General features: G+C 41.5%; 1 protein-coding gene across 1 annotated transcript in view; it reads left to right on the top strand.

Annotated features, from left to right (window-relative positions):
* LOC124613454 (juvenile hormone acid O-methyltransferase-like) overlaps positions 1 to 15,192 on the top strand; it is a 92,525-nt gene that overhangs the window by 72,147 nt on the left and 5,186 nt on the right. Inside the window, exon 4 of the mRNA XM_047142158.1 lies at positions 3,228 to 3,347. Within this exon, the coding sequence (XP_046998114.1) occupies positions 3,228 to 3,347 (120 nt within the window). The remainder of the gene's footprint in view (positions 1 to 3,227; positions 3,348 to 15,192) is intronic.

The raw sequence follows: 15,192 nt of genomic DNA, 5'->3' as shown, positions 1-15,192 counted from the left end.
AACAACAGAAAAATGCAAGATCGTATACAGTATGTTAAATCCCACTCTTACGCTGGCATTGAAATCGGTAGAACATTTGCGATTTTTCTGAAAATCGCGTCCCTGTTTATCCGACGGACACACTAAACTGGTCGACATCGATAATCCCCCTGAAACAGAATGCCCCTACCCTGACCGGCACTGACAGCAAAGAGCCCAGAGCAGAAACAAATGGAACTTAACACGTTTACTGTGACAGTTTCCCTATCTGCCGAGCCATGTATATCACCGATTGATGCTGCAAGAAGTAGTCATTCTGCAGCGTCGATCTGCTTGATGCTGTTTGCTGCCGTGCAGAGGATGTCCGTTTCGTACCTATAAATTATACACACAGTGGAGGTAAGAGACAGTCTGTAAACTCCTAGAGCTGAACTACTTTTAGTATGACACAGATCACGACCCACGATTTCTGTTTGCTCATAAGCCAGGAACATAAAGTCCACTCGTGTATTGGTTCGTGAGAAAGTAGTTCATATGCCGCAAACTCCACAGAGAAGCAAAGAATCGTCACTGTGCTTACAGAGAAACTACTTACCTCTCTCCTGACTCTTCAGATGTTCTTGTCAGCGAAGTCTAAGTTGCTCCTTGCGCGACGTGTCCCCATTAGACACCCGCAGGACAGTCTCTCAATCCCCTATGCCAGTTTCCAGCGAGGCTTGTGGCGTACACGTGTGCTCTCTCTACAATGAAACCCTGCGCCCATTACAAAAGCAGTGCCTCCCAATACACGGTCATGAATCTGCCAGTCAGTCGCCTGTCGCTCATACTCCGTGCAGAACACTGTTCCAGAACCTTCTAAAACTCCTCCCACGACTGAGAACTTTAGCAATCAAATTCACTGCTCTGCTGTTTGGTGTGATATGTGGCCCCGCCACCTCTTGTGAGGTGATTTGCGAAATGCTAGCTCGTGTCTGCCTTTCGTGACCGCTGCGCATTGCTTCATACTCGAAGGATACCCCCCTCCCCTCCCCTCCCCTCCCCTCCCCACCCCTGCCCTTATAAGATGCTATCGCTCTCCACCCCCGGCTTCCAGCAACTGGCTGTTCCCACAGATATTTTTTAAGGGCAGTGGTGAGTCCAGCATAAGGTCATCGGGCCCACCGTAGGGAGACTGCCTGCTGGCTATAAAGTTGTTGCCCCATCTCTGTTCCCTTTAGAATAATATATCACTCTCTGTGAAAAACACGTTTTCTCTTCTACACTCCTTCTTGCATATCGCTGCTTTCACAGGAAAGCCTAATGACCACGGCACAGTGCGGTCAGCGTCCAGCTCAAATCTCAGGCATGCAACACTACAGACAAATATCAGTACGTGGTGCTACCCAGTAACAACCAAAGAAACAATCAATTACCCAATCACCCATCGACAGTCACTATCCCATATCGAATAAAATATGCAAACAAAAGGGTATACTACATGTATGAAGGAAAAATACCATCGCCTTACAAACTAATATTGTAAGACACTACTTTTAGGAGTACAATGTTTGCAATATTAATTTACTATGTTGTTCTACTTGCAAATTTGTGATTTTATGAAAACAGGTTTGCTAAACACCTAACAAAGCTCTGGCCTGAAGCTTCTAACAAGAAATACAGTGTGAAAATTATTAGAATGATAAACTGCAATACAAACGTGCTAACATTACAGGAGATTTTTCACATACAAATAACCCTTGCAATGAACAAGGTAATAGTGACCAAATCAACAACTAATCATCATTTTGTTTACTAAAACAATAATGGAAATGTTAAACATAACCAGAATAAATAACAACTTAATGTCTACTTAACCTGCCATCGCCTACACATTAAAAAACGCTGAAGTGCACTGACAGTGTCGGTGGCTCTCTTATTGTTTGCAAAGGTTGGAAATTCGTTGAGTTGGTTGTAGCCAATCGGTTAACTGCATACAGCAGTCAATGGGAATCGCTGAATCTGATTTTTCGGCAGAAGATAAAAACTGATTAAAATTGTTTTCGATATGGAGAACGTCAGAATACCTTTCACTTATCTGGTTGTTATGAATTTTAAGTTTTTCCACTGATTTTTCATTTTCCTTTAGTGACTGAAAATCGAGACTAATCTGTAGCGTAAACAGCCGCTTAGGGTAGATTCGAATGTGACAGCTTGGTTGTGAGTTGATGAAACCAACGAATCTCAACCTGAAAATATTATCGTAATAGATTCATGTGTAGCAACTCGTAATGTAACCTAATTTCTCTTATTTCCGATTTTAAAGAAAATCCAACAGTGTGGTTAAATTACAACCTTCTAAAACAAAATACTAATAATTTTTATTTACGAAGCACACGAAATTACGAAAGAGATCTCAATGGCTATCTGCACCTGACTCATGATTCGTTTTCAATTCCCGTGAGTGAATGTACAAACTAACAGCAGCATGCAACGGAAAAGCTACGGACGTCATAAATGCACTTTTACCTAAATAACTTTATTGTAGATTCCCTCTACATAGTACAGCGGCACCAACAGGATAACACATAATAAACGAACATCAAATTATATTCATACACCTCACCACAACCCGCGAACGAAAATCACACAGTGGCAGTTGGCAAAACACACAGCCTACAGAGTGAAAATTAAGTATTACACTGAAATGTGTGGAAATGGTCAGCATTTCTGCATAGAAAGCAAAAGTCCCAGGTCCGTGGCATAAATTTTAATTCATTTCTTCAACAAAAAAATGGTTCAAATGGTTCAAATGGCTCTGAGCACTATGGGACTTAACTGCTGTGGTCATCAGTCTCCTAAAACTTGGAACTACTTAAACCTAACTGACGTAAGGACATCACACATATCCATGCCCGAAGCAGGATTCGAACCTGCGACTGTAGCGGTCGCGCGAGTCCAGACTGTAGCGCCTAGAACCGCTCGGCCACTCCCGCCGGCTTCATTTCTTCAACTTCCATAATTATCGTAGATAAATATGAGACTTAAATGTCTCGGGGAAAATTTAATAAGTCTTTAATTCATTTGTACAGACGGATCACATCTCAAAGAACGCTTGAAATAAATTTTAGAAGGCTAAAACGGCCTGTAATTCTTGATCTGCTGTACGGAAAGTGTTTAGAGAACGCTGAGTTCAGTGTGTAAAGAAGAGTGGGTGGTTATTTTAGAGACATTGAGCAAAGACTTCAATGCTTGCCCTTCTTTTTTCACAGAAACGCTGGCGGCGATGAACCCTTTCCTCACCTGCATCCCTAGGGACGTGAGAGCGACCTTCCAACGGGATTGTGAAGAGGCGGCGTTCAAGGGTGACGCCGCGATTGCTCGGAAGCTCAGTAAGAGCAGGACAATGTACACGCTAACATACAACGCCCTAGTCGCACACGCACTCAAAACGTGAAGTGTCCACTCGATTCCAAGCTGTTCCCAGGTGAAGGCATGCACATGCGGGCGTCTATCTCAGAACTGCTGAGGAAGTCACTAATACTCGTACCTCAAGTTAAACGCATGCATAAAAATGTCGATACAAGTAGATGCATGATTTGCTTAAACAGTAATGGGCTAGCAGGTAATGTTGGCAGTTTTTTGTGGGCATTGCAATGGCGAACATTGTGTCTACTGCTACGTAACTTATGTATCATTTTAAGATGGAGCATGCGGTGGATCACGTATTTTGTGCTGTTTGTGTTTGAATGAGAGAATTCCAGTTATCTGACAGAGGGCAGCGAGTGATGAGCACACTGGATTCCTGTTCATGAGGACGACGTCTCAAATACCTGTCTAGCTATCCAGATTTACGTTTCCATGATTGCCCTAAACCGCTCCGGCCAAATGCGGGGATGATTGCTTTGATAAAGTCATTGGCGATTCTCCTTACGTATTGTTCCGTAATACGAACCTGTATTTCGTCTCTAATGACCTCTGTCGACAGGACATTGCAGTGTAATCTTTTCTTCCAACCATTAGTTTCCGAGGGCTGTACCTCAATAATTTTAATGTTGATAAACTGGCTCGCGTGAACTGACTGTCGAGGAACCTACCGTAAAACTATTGTTATTGCAACTGTTCTAACGCAAAAGTGGTCGTAAAATAGGCGAGCTGACAGCATTAAATTAATCCAACTTGCTACCACAGTAGGATTAAGGCACTTCAGACGTGCGAAAAGTAGACAGTACTCTTCACAAATTCTAAAAATAAACTCCTCTTCCAACTTCATGTACTGATTATTAAATAAAAATCAAAAATCTGTACACTGTTGAAAATAAATCACTTACGCACTGATAAAATCTCATTAAAAGATAAACGAAGAAATACTGAAGAGATCCGCTACGTACACTGACAGGAAAAAAAGCGCAATACCAGGGAGTTGCGCGACATAAACGAAACTCTGAAGGAGATTTTCTACATCTGAAAGATGTCTATTCAGATTTAGAGCAATACGTGCTGTAACGGTCGTGAGCGATAGTTACGTTTGAAACTGGATGTAGTAAATCGACGTTAGTCAAGAATGCCTTCAAGGCGACAAAGACGCCATTATAAACGCCTTATTGAGTTGCAACGAGGTTGTGTAATAGGGATTAGAGAAATCGGATGTTCCTTCTGTGTGATACTGCATAAAGACGCGACAGGAATGTAGCTACTGTGCATGATTGCTAGCTGCGGTGGTCACAAGAACGAACGGTCGCAAGAAGACGGCCACGTGGCACTCGGAAACACAGTGAGCCAAACATCTGTTACAAATCGGTTACTCAAAGGACAGCCCCAAGACACACGTCCTGTAGCGCGCATTCTAAACCACCCCCATTTGTTACTTCAGTAGTGTCAAGCGAGAGTTCATTGGAGTGCAGGGTGGAGGTCTGTTGCGTTTTCTGGTGAAAGCTGTTTCCGTCTCGGTGCCAGTGATAGCCTTGTGTTGGTTGGGTGGTCAGTTGAGGGTCTGCATCCATCCTATCTCCGTGCTAGACACACTAGACCTACACCTTGAGTTACGATCTGGGGTGCGATTTCGTATGGCAACAGGAGCACTCTAGCGGTTCTCTCACGCATCCTCATTACAAATTTGTACGCCAGTTTGTTGGGTCGAGCTGTTGTGCTGCCATCCATCAACAGCATTCCACGGGGTGTTTTGTAACAGGATAACGCTAGCCCACATACCGCTGTTGTAACTCAATATGCTCTACAGTGATTCGACATGCTGACTCAGCCTGTTCCATCATCAGATATCTCTCCAATCGAGCACATAAGGAACGTCATCAGGCTACAACTCCAGCGTTACCTGCAAACAGCATTAACCGTCCCTGTGTTGACCAACCAAGTTGTGGTGTGCATACTGTAAGACCTTCGGTTCACACACCATCAGATTGACTTGTCGCTCTAACGAAGTAGGAGAGTGTCAGCAATATGTCTCGTGGTCTTATCGTGGCGTGTTTATCTTCTGCCGTTAGGTCAGACGATAGAAATGCCACTTGCACGCTTAGAGTAGCAGGTTGACAGTGACCAACTTTAAACAGAACTTGATTAATTTTCATACACATTTATTATAGTAATAAAAAGAGTAGACATTACGTAACTTGACAATTGACAATCTGAAGTTCCTTTGGTCTTGGTACGTTAATCTTATTCTCACATATCTCTCATCCTTGTCAAAGTGTCTGTACATTTATCTTCATGGCTATGTACAGGAATCATCATCATAAGTTATCTGCTATATTAGCAGGTCCTTTGCCTCTCCATTTTCTGCGATCCATTGCTTCCTTCTTAAGGCTGCTGTATGTTGTACCGTCCATCATGTCATCCAGTATCTGGAATCTCTTCCTTTTCCCTTCTACATAACCTTCTAAAACTGTTTTTATCAGTCCATCATTCTTTCTTAATATATGCCCAATCCAATTTCTTTTTCTTCTCTTTATTACATCTAGTAACTGTCTTTTCTCTCCCACTCTTCTCAGTACCTCTTCATTTTTTACTCTGTCCATCCAACTTATTCTTTCCATCTTCCGCCATGTCCAGATCTCAAAAGCCTCCAGCCTTTCGGTCTTTTTTCCTCATAGTCCATGTTTCAGCGCCATATAGAACACCACTCCATACAAGACATTTTATGAGTCTCTTTCTGAGTTCTCTGTCCAGACCGCTGCAGAAGATTCTCCTTTTCATATAAAACGCCTCTTTTGCCATTGCTATCCTTGTTTTAATTTCTGTGGTGCACTTCCAGTCAGTGTCTATCCTGCTTCCAAGATACTTAAAATATTGCACCTGTTCTAGTGTTTCTCCATTCAGCACAATTTTTATTTCCTTGTTCCCTCCTATTGCCAATACTTTTGTTTTATTTGTGTTAATTTTCATTCCATATTTTTTTCAGTTAGTTGCAGTGGTGTCCACCAAATGCTGTAATTCTTTTTCCCCTGTGGCTAGAAGGACCATGTCATCAGCAAATCTCAAGCATCCTACTCTTCTTCCTCCAATTTCTACTCCTTTGTCATCTAATGAGCATTGGTCAATCATATTTTCCAAGTACAGGTTGAAAAGAGTAGGTGATAAACAGCATCCTTGTCTTACTCCTTTCCCTAGTCTGATCCAGTTTGTACTTTCTCCTCTCACTTTAACTGAAACTTTTTGATTAATGTATAATGAGTTTATAAGTCTTCTGGTTTTCCAGTTCACTCTCTTTTCCCTCACAATAGTCGCCAGCTTGTCCCAAACCACATTGTCAAATGCCTTTTCTAAATCGATGAAGCACATATATAGGTCTCTTCCTTTTTCAATAAACCTTTCTCCCAAGATTCGTAGGAGCCCTATTGCATCTCTGGTGCCCGTATTCCGTCTAAAGCCAAACTGCTCCTCGGCGAGATTCTCCTCTATTACTTTTTCAAGTCTTTTATTAATTATTCTTAACATCACTTTGGCTGCATGTGAAATGAGGCTGATTGTCCTGTGCTCGCTGCATTTCTTGGTTCCTTGTTTTTTCGGTAATGGGATCATTACTGTTGTCAAAAAGTCCTCAGGCCATTCACCACCGTCATATATTTTATTACATAACCTCAATATTTCTCTTATTCCATTGTGGTTCAAGCATTTTAGTATTTCTCCCGGTATTGTATCTGTACCTACTGCTTTGTACAGGAATATGATAATCTTATTAGGCACAGACTAATGCAGACCGATGCAGACTGACTAATCGGAGGTCTGTTCACTCGTTATAATATCGCGCGCGTTCAGGTATCACTGCGCGAGTGTGATCCGCGAGGAGAAAAGGTTCTACGTTAGCAGCAATCTCATTGGCTGCGTTACATATTAATACGCGGATCGGCGGAAGCAGAATTTGGTCCGTCTCTGACAGCGCCATCTCGTAGTGCGGAGACGGACGAGCGCTGGGCCTGCGCTGTTGTGCTTAGCGGGGCGCGCTCTATTGGGAAAGTTGTGTATGCGCTGACTACGCGGAACTATGTACACAACACAAGTGCAACACTTAAATGGAATTCCATCCAACAGACGGGTATCCGGAACCTGTACAACACAATGCATCAACGTTTGCATGCTTGCATTCAACATTGTGGCGGTTACACCTGTTACTAATTTACCAGTAGCTAACATTTGCAATGGCGCATACATTAACATGTGATCTTGCAACGTTAATCACTTAAATATGTTACCATGTTACCCAGACAAATGTATTTCAAACATTTCAACTCTACATTGCTTTTTAATGTTGCAATTTTTTTCTATCGGTATGTATCTTGAAAATGCATTTACTGGTGCTGCTCTGTTACAAAAGATATCTAACATTCTTCAATTGGAGATTTACCGTTAACTTCACTATCATGAGCACTTACACTGGCCTGGTGCACAATACAGTCATTCAGTCAATAGCGAAGACACGACGACGAGTGCACAAAACTTCAATCATCTCTTCATTTGGCACAGAAATAGCGTCTGCAAGCCCTGTGTCATCTGGATAAGTGTTTTCTCGCCTCCACTGCTTACAAGTTTCACGTCCAGGTGCTACCTTCCCTGGAATGCGGCATGTCTTGCAACTCGGACTTTCTTCCACATAAGATTTTCCGAAAACAATTGATAAAGGTATTTTCCGCTCACTCACTATCCTTGTCTCGAAATTCAGAAAACGTGTTCAATGCTTCATTTCAGTACCTCATTTTAACTCTTTTCTGGGGAAGAAGAATGTGAATGTACTGCGAATATAACGGGACCGTTAGAAGCATACGCCGCTGACACACTAGCCGCTCAGTTCTTGGAACGAGAGAATATTCTGAGGATGGACAGGTCTATCTGTTCCCTCGACTTAAAATCCCATCGAGCACGTGTAGAATGCATTAGGGAGACGTACTTCAGTATGTACACATGTACCGATGACGATCCAGCAGTTGTCAAAAGCACTGGTGGACAGGAACGCCCTACCACAAGTACTTTTACCAACCTTGTGACCAGCATGGACCACATTGTAGAACATGTATTGCCGTCCGTAGTCATCGCACATCCTTTTCAGAGCTATGTCCCGCTTTTCTGTGAAGTCCAGGGGACCATCATAAACCCCAGTGACTTAAGTGTAACTACTGTCCTCTAATTACTGTTATTTCTGTTCATCACACAGAGTTCAATGGTTCAAATGGCTCTGAGCACTATGGGACTTAACATCTGAGGTCATCAGTCGCGTAGAACTTAGAACTACGTAAACCTAACTAACCTAAAGACATCACACACATCCATTCCAGTATTCTCAAAAATTTTAGAAAACGTAATGTACAGGCAGCTTCTCAACCATCTGATCACAAATAACATATCAAGAACACAGTTTGAATTTCTGAAGGGTTCTGATATCGAGAAGGCTATTTACACCTACAGTGAAAATGTACTTAATTCATTAAATAACAAATTACAAACAGCAGGTATTTTCTGTAATTTGTCAAAGGCATTTCATTGTGTGAACCACAACATCCTTTTAAATAAATTAGAGTTCTATGGTGTCACAGGTAGTGCTGCAAAATGGTTCAAGTTATACCTCACTAACAGGAAAAAAAGGGTGTCAGTGCAAGGGACTAGTGAATTAAGTCATCAGTCATCATCAGAACGGGAAGAAATTACATGTGATGTCCCACAAGGATCCATCTTAAGGCCATTGCTTTTTCTTGTGTACATTAATGATCTCTCATAAGTTAAACTGCCAGAAGCAAAGTTCGTTTTGTTTGCCAATGACACAAGTATTGCAATAAATAGTATGTCGAGTGTAGTTCTAGAGAGATCTGATAATGATATTTTCATGGTTATTAATAAATGGTTTAAAACTTACTCACTACATGCAATTCAGAACCTGTAAGAGGTTTCCAGCCAGCATATGCATAAAGTATGAAGAAGAGCAGATAGAAGAGATTGACAGTCTTAAATTCCTGGGATTACAACTTGATAATAAATTCAGTTGGGAGGAGCACACCACAGAACTGCAGAAACGCCTTAACAAATCTGTATTTGCAATTCGAGTGTTAGCAGACATAGGCGACATAAAAAGAAAAAGCTTGCATACTTTTCCTACTTTCATTCCATAATGTCATATGGTATAATATTTTGGGGTAACTCTTCAAGTCAAAAGTTTTCAGAGTCCAAAAGCGTGTAATACGTATTATTTGTGGAGTAAATTCACGGACGTCCTGTAGAAACCTCTTCAAAGAACTGGGTATACTAACTACTGCCTCTCAGGATATATATTCCTTAATGAAATTTGTCCAAAATAATCTCTTTTTTCCAACAAACAGCTCAGTTCATACATACAATACCAGGAACAAAAATGATCTGCACAAGGACTTAAAAGCACTTACTTTAGTTCAAAAAGCGGTCCACTGTTCAGGAACACTGATCTTCAATAATTTTCCAGCAAACACTAAAAATTTAGTTTCAAATAAAGATCAGTTCAAAAGGAGCCTGAAAGACTTACTAGTGGCCAACTACTACTCTATTAACGAATTTTTTAATAGGAACAAATCATGTATTGTATGTATTCATACTATTAGTATTTTTATTTCAGCTTAAAATTTTTTTTAAGAAAGTTGACATGTTTCACAGCCCCGAGCAACACGGATCTATGGAACGAAAAACTAATCTAATCATGCCCGAGGCAGGATTCGAACCTGCGACCGTAGGGGTCGCGCGGTTCCAGACTGAAGCGCTTAGAACCGCTCGGCGACATCAGAGTATTCCTTTAAGTTACCTCCTCTACTACAGCAGTTCTTCCTATGTATGGCCCAAGTTTCATAGGACTGTTACTTGGTAGAGACACATTAGGCGGAAGTTACTTTCGTCCGTAAGTTTTGAACACCATTGCATATAAATGTCTTGTGCCTAATCAAGCCTGGTGCAGCCTATATAGCGGAGGCTGCGGTGGCTTGTGTCGATTTTTATAAAGCAGATGCTCATATGGCCTCATGTGACAGAGTAGGTACCTTTACATCTGGATCGGATTCCCTATTAAACCGTAGGGCTCGCTTTTACCGGTACTGTTGAGGGATACAGAATTAATATTATTGGTTGATTATCAGTTCTCAACCGTAACGTTAGGCGCTTAACGTATCACTAATATCACGAGGAACAGACCTGGGGGAGACCTGGAGGGGGGGGGAGGGGGGAGGGAGGAGAGACCTGAGGAGTCCCTAACCGTTCTTTCCACCAACCTGTCGTCTTCTCAGCTTGTGTCCCCAGTGCAGAAGACAGCTGGTCGGTCGTGGGATCTTCTTCGGCGGAGGCGGCTATGCTGTCAACTTGAAACTGTGATTGTGCTTCTTATGGAATGCCGCTTGCCCAGGTTAGTATCTGTATCTACAGAGGGCAAGATCTGTAGGACTGACAATGATGGTAGGTTACACATCTGATAAATATATCATGTTTTCTTATTATTTAAATAATCGCCCATTTTACACTGTCTTTTACGACACTCGACATAGCTTTCGTAATCGTACGGTAACTTTTCTATCCAACTTCCGACAGAGAGTACAACATGTCCGGCTCTGAAGAATGACCTTAACATAGTTACGCGTCCATCCCTCTAGGACGCCCGAAACAGTCTGACTAGCGCAGCCGAAGTACTCCGTCTCCCAGGCGCGCCAAAGCGACTCGAAGATGTCCGAAGCACTTCGGTTGCAATATCACTACTCTCCTGTTCCTCAAAACTAGTGAAATTTAATAAACAAACACGGTATACTCGCATGGTAACTGTGAGAGATTGTCAAACTAAAAACTGGTTTAAAGACAAGGAAAAGTATATAAATAATTAATGAGAAGTTAGGTGTTTTGGCGCCTAACACCCGAATGTGCTGACCAATCAGAAGCAAGTTCAGTACAACTGGCGGACTCTCCCACGGTACTGGTCCCTACTGTACCACCTGTCGCTTGTACCTCACTCCACATTTGTTCCGTAACTCAGCGTTCATCAAGCTGCATCAATGCGAGCTTCTAGCAAAATAAAATACTGGTGGTCGCAGCCAGGAATATCACAAGATTTAAAACGTGATCTTACCTGACTCTTTCAATAATACCCGATTCAAGTGTTCGGAAGAGCAGAAACAAAAGGCGACACTCGTGTGGTCGGAAGTTCGGTGCCGTTCTCCATACACACATTCAGCTCCTGAGTAGTTGAGTGAAGAGGATGCAAGCACTGCGCTACTCTGAGGGTATGGGGCACACCGATGTTAGATTAGGCAAAAATTTCATAAGGCAGTCATCGCACATTGAAAGAAAAGATTTTGTCTGAAAGACTTCAAGCAAACTAAATAACGTAACATGGGCCAGGAAAATAAAACAGTAGTCTCACTGTAGTCGTGTAACCAGCAGGTGTCGCAATTACTTTCTTTACACAGCTGAGTGCAAACTGTGAGCTGGGGCAGTGGAATCTTCATGAATAACAGTTTATAATTCCTCTCGTAGGGATCATCCGCCTGAAGCTATGTGACGTATTTTTGGTTTAAATATTTAGATTGTTCTAGCTGTGATTGATATTATAAATTCATTGTTTAAATTACTGTAGTGTTATAAAAAAGATTAATTCAGATTTTAATTGTAATTGAAATAAGCGATCTATTTATTTGTAACAATAAACATCACATCAGTTGCAAGTGTATAAAGAATTTACAGTTACTTAAACTCATTATCGAAGAGTGGAACCTCGCAGAATCCCTTTTTAAATGTTAAATCTAGCTACAGTTTCAACGGGCAGTTTGTACGGTTTAGTTCTTTGTGATTAAAACACGGCATTTTTTCTGTCTTTTTTATATAAACACCCAACTGCCGAAATTAATGCCGTTTAGCCTTTTTGATTTTTCTTAAGAACGGTCTCGTAAAAAAGAAAGATAACAGTAGGTAAGGGTTTTAATTATCGTGCATGTTTACTTGGCATCCTAACCTTGAAAAGCAATAATAAATGTGGCATCATAAAACCTGGTTTCATTAGTCTGATTTGTTCTTCCTTTCAATTTTCATTGTGACTTTATTGGTAAAGGTAGCAACTAACAAGCCGAAATACCGTGTGTCTTTACGCATTAAATGCAAAGTTACACTAATAATTTCAGTTACGACGCATTCTACTGACAGTAGAATAATTCTGTGCAAGGTATGCGAGCAGTCAGTGAACTAAGGAAATAAAAATTTCATTTCTCACCATATCGGAAAAACGAAACAAAAAATCACTGCGCTAGGCTACTAGCAAAATTTCTTTGTTTCAATTGCAGCATAGCCGAAAATGGAAATTTCTTTTCAAATTTATGTGCAGCTTTTGATTGATGGCCGGACCCCTTTGTGGAAATTACAGCATCCTATATTAAGAGAGATTTACGAAAAGTACGTGAACTAATGGCCCAGTGAGTAAAGAACGCGAAAATGTTACCAAAGTGAATCTTACGGTGAAGTAAGAAAACTAATTAAACGTGAAGTAAAAATACACTCAGATTTCAATTGTTTAGTCAGTTGATCCTATGGGCTGTTCTGTTGCCAATGACACTGTTGGACCATTAGATCCTTCAGAAGGTGAAATAACAAAAGCATTCTGCTTACAACAGCGTCTCGAAAAAGTTAACAATGCAGTAATAAGACGGTTATTCACCGGTTCATTATAGTTACTGCAGCCTGTAGAAATTTATTAGACAGTGTATTTTTCGTCTCGGACGCTGCACCATACGTAACAAAGGCTCAGACAATTTAAAATTGCGATTTCGAAACATGCTTCATGTGAAGTGCACATCACGTGGTCTTACATGACTGTCAAGAGAGATGAGCTTGTTTCAGGATGTCGACAAATTAGTTTTCAGTGCTGAGATGATCTTTGCGAAAGCCCCGCCATAGATTCAGACAGTTACTAAGCTTGAAATTTTCCGCGAATAACCAAAGTGGTCATCGCAATGGAGAATGAAGCACGGTATCTTCGCGGCCGAGTTTGGTTCCCTGCCACAAGTGATGCGCAAGTTTTAAGAAACTGGACAGTGTTTCACGAACTCAGCGAAAACTGTCCAATGATCCAGTGCAGAGATCGAAGACTATTGTAGATAAACAGAATTAATTAGTTCCATATGGTGACAGTGCAGCTGCAGTAGAAATTGACGCTACAATAATTGTTTAATTTGCTCCAGTCACCACTGCAGATTTTGGGGTCATTTTCTCAGATGCCTTTTATTGCCTATTTTAGCTATTTTAAAGCCTTTTTGCCTGTCTATCTTAATGATTTATAGCGCCTAAATTTCTATGTCTCTACCCATTCCCCTTGATTTCTTCCTCTTCGAATCGTGTACGTCCAGCGTTATTGCCAAATATAATGGTTGAATATATACAGAATGTTCAAAGGAGAGGCAGGCATTCTTCACGGATTTTATGCAGAACAGCAGCACAGCACTGTTAGCAAATCATTGGAAGTGCGCTAAGAATGCCTTTCTCTACTGAACAAAAAAAAAAAAAAAAAAAAAAAAAAAAAAAAAACGGTGAAACAGTTCGGGAAAACTGCAAAGAAGTGGTTCGGAATACATACTCTCGTAAGACTAAAAACATACAACACGAAGGAATTACGCGAATAGGGCGGAAATCCGTAGATCCGATGTACATGTAAAACCAAAAAATTAAAATTTCAGAAAAATTGGATGATACATTCAAAAGAAAGAGCTTAACAAATTGAGCAAGTCAGAAATGGGTTGGTCCATCTGACACTTACGCAAGTAGTTATTCGGCTTCGCATTGATACATAGTCGTTAGACGTTCTCCTGATGAACAGCGTGCGAAATTCTGCCGAACTGGAGCGTTAGATCGTCAAAACCCGGAACTGGTTTGAGGGTTCAAAAATGTTCAAATATGTGTGAAATCTTATGGGACTTAACTGCTAAGGTCATCAGTCCCTAAGCTTACACACTACTTACCCTAAATTATCCTAAGGACACACACACACACACACACACACACACACACACACACACACACACACACACACACATGCCCGAGGGAGGACTCGAACCTCCGCGGGACCAGTTTGAGGGTTCCTTCGTGTTTGCTGAACACCACCTTGGTCAGAGAGATAGGCGGGTCTCTCCTCAATTGAGAACACTGGGAACATTCTAGGCAGGGCCCTCGAACCAGCTCTGGATTTTGACGATCGAGACGAGCGACACACACTTCTGAGAGAGGAGGCAACCATGTCAATGACAGTGAAACCATACCATTCTCACAAGAAGTAATCGCGACGGCAATCAGACAAAATACATTTAGAAACATTAAAACAAATCGTAACACAAATCACACCTTTCTTACCAACATGTTCAATGAGGCACTGCTAATAGGCAGAATTCCAAGCCTCTGGGAAACTGCTAATGTGGTAATAATCAGGGAATCAAGACAAAGAGGCAATAGACGCCAAAACGTATCAACCGATATGCCACTTACATACTCCCGTGGGGACTGGGTGTTTATGTTGTCATCATCATTTCATCGTCATCTTCACCATTTGTGACAGTGATAAGATTGGGTTGTGAAAAAAAAATTGACTTTGTAAAAATTGTGACTTTGTACTGGCGCTGATGACCGCGCAGTTGATCGCCCCCCACACACCAAACATCATCAACACTCTCGCCAAGGTCCAGCAAAGCTTCGTGTGACCGCTTCCAATAGCACAGACGCCTCCTCGACCTAACGCCCCATCAATTCGGCTTCAGG

The sequence above is a fragment of the Schistocerca americana genome, chromosome 4 (assembly GCF_021461395.2).
Source record: "Schistocerca americana isolate TAMUIC-IGC-003095 chromosome 4, iqSchAmer2.1, whole genome shotgun sequence".
Lineage (NCBI taxonomy): Eukaryota > Metazoa > Arthropoda > Insecta > Orthoptera > Acrididae > Schistocerca > Schistocerca americana.
Note: the sequence above shows the minus strand (reverse complement) of the source record. Positions and strands in the feature narration are given on the sequence as shown.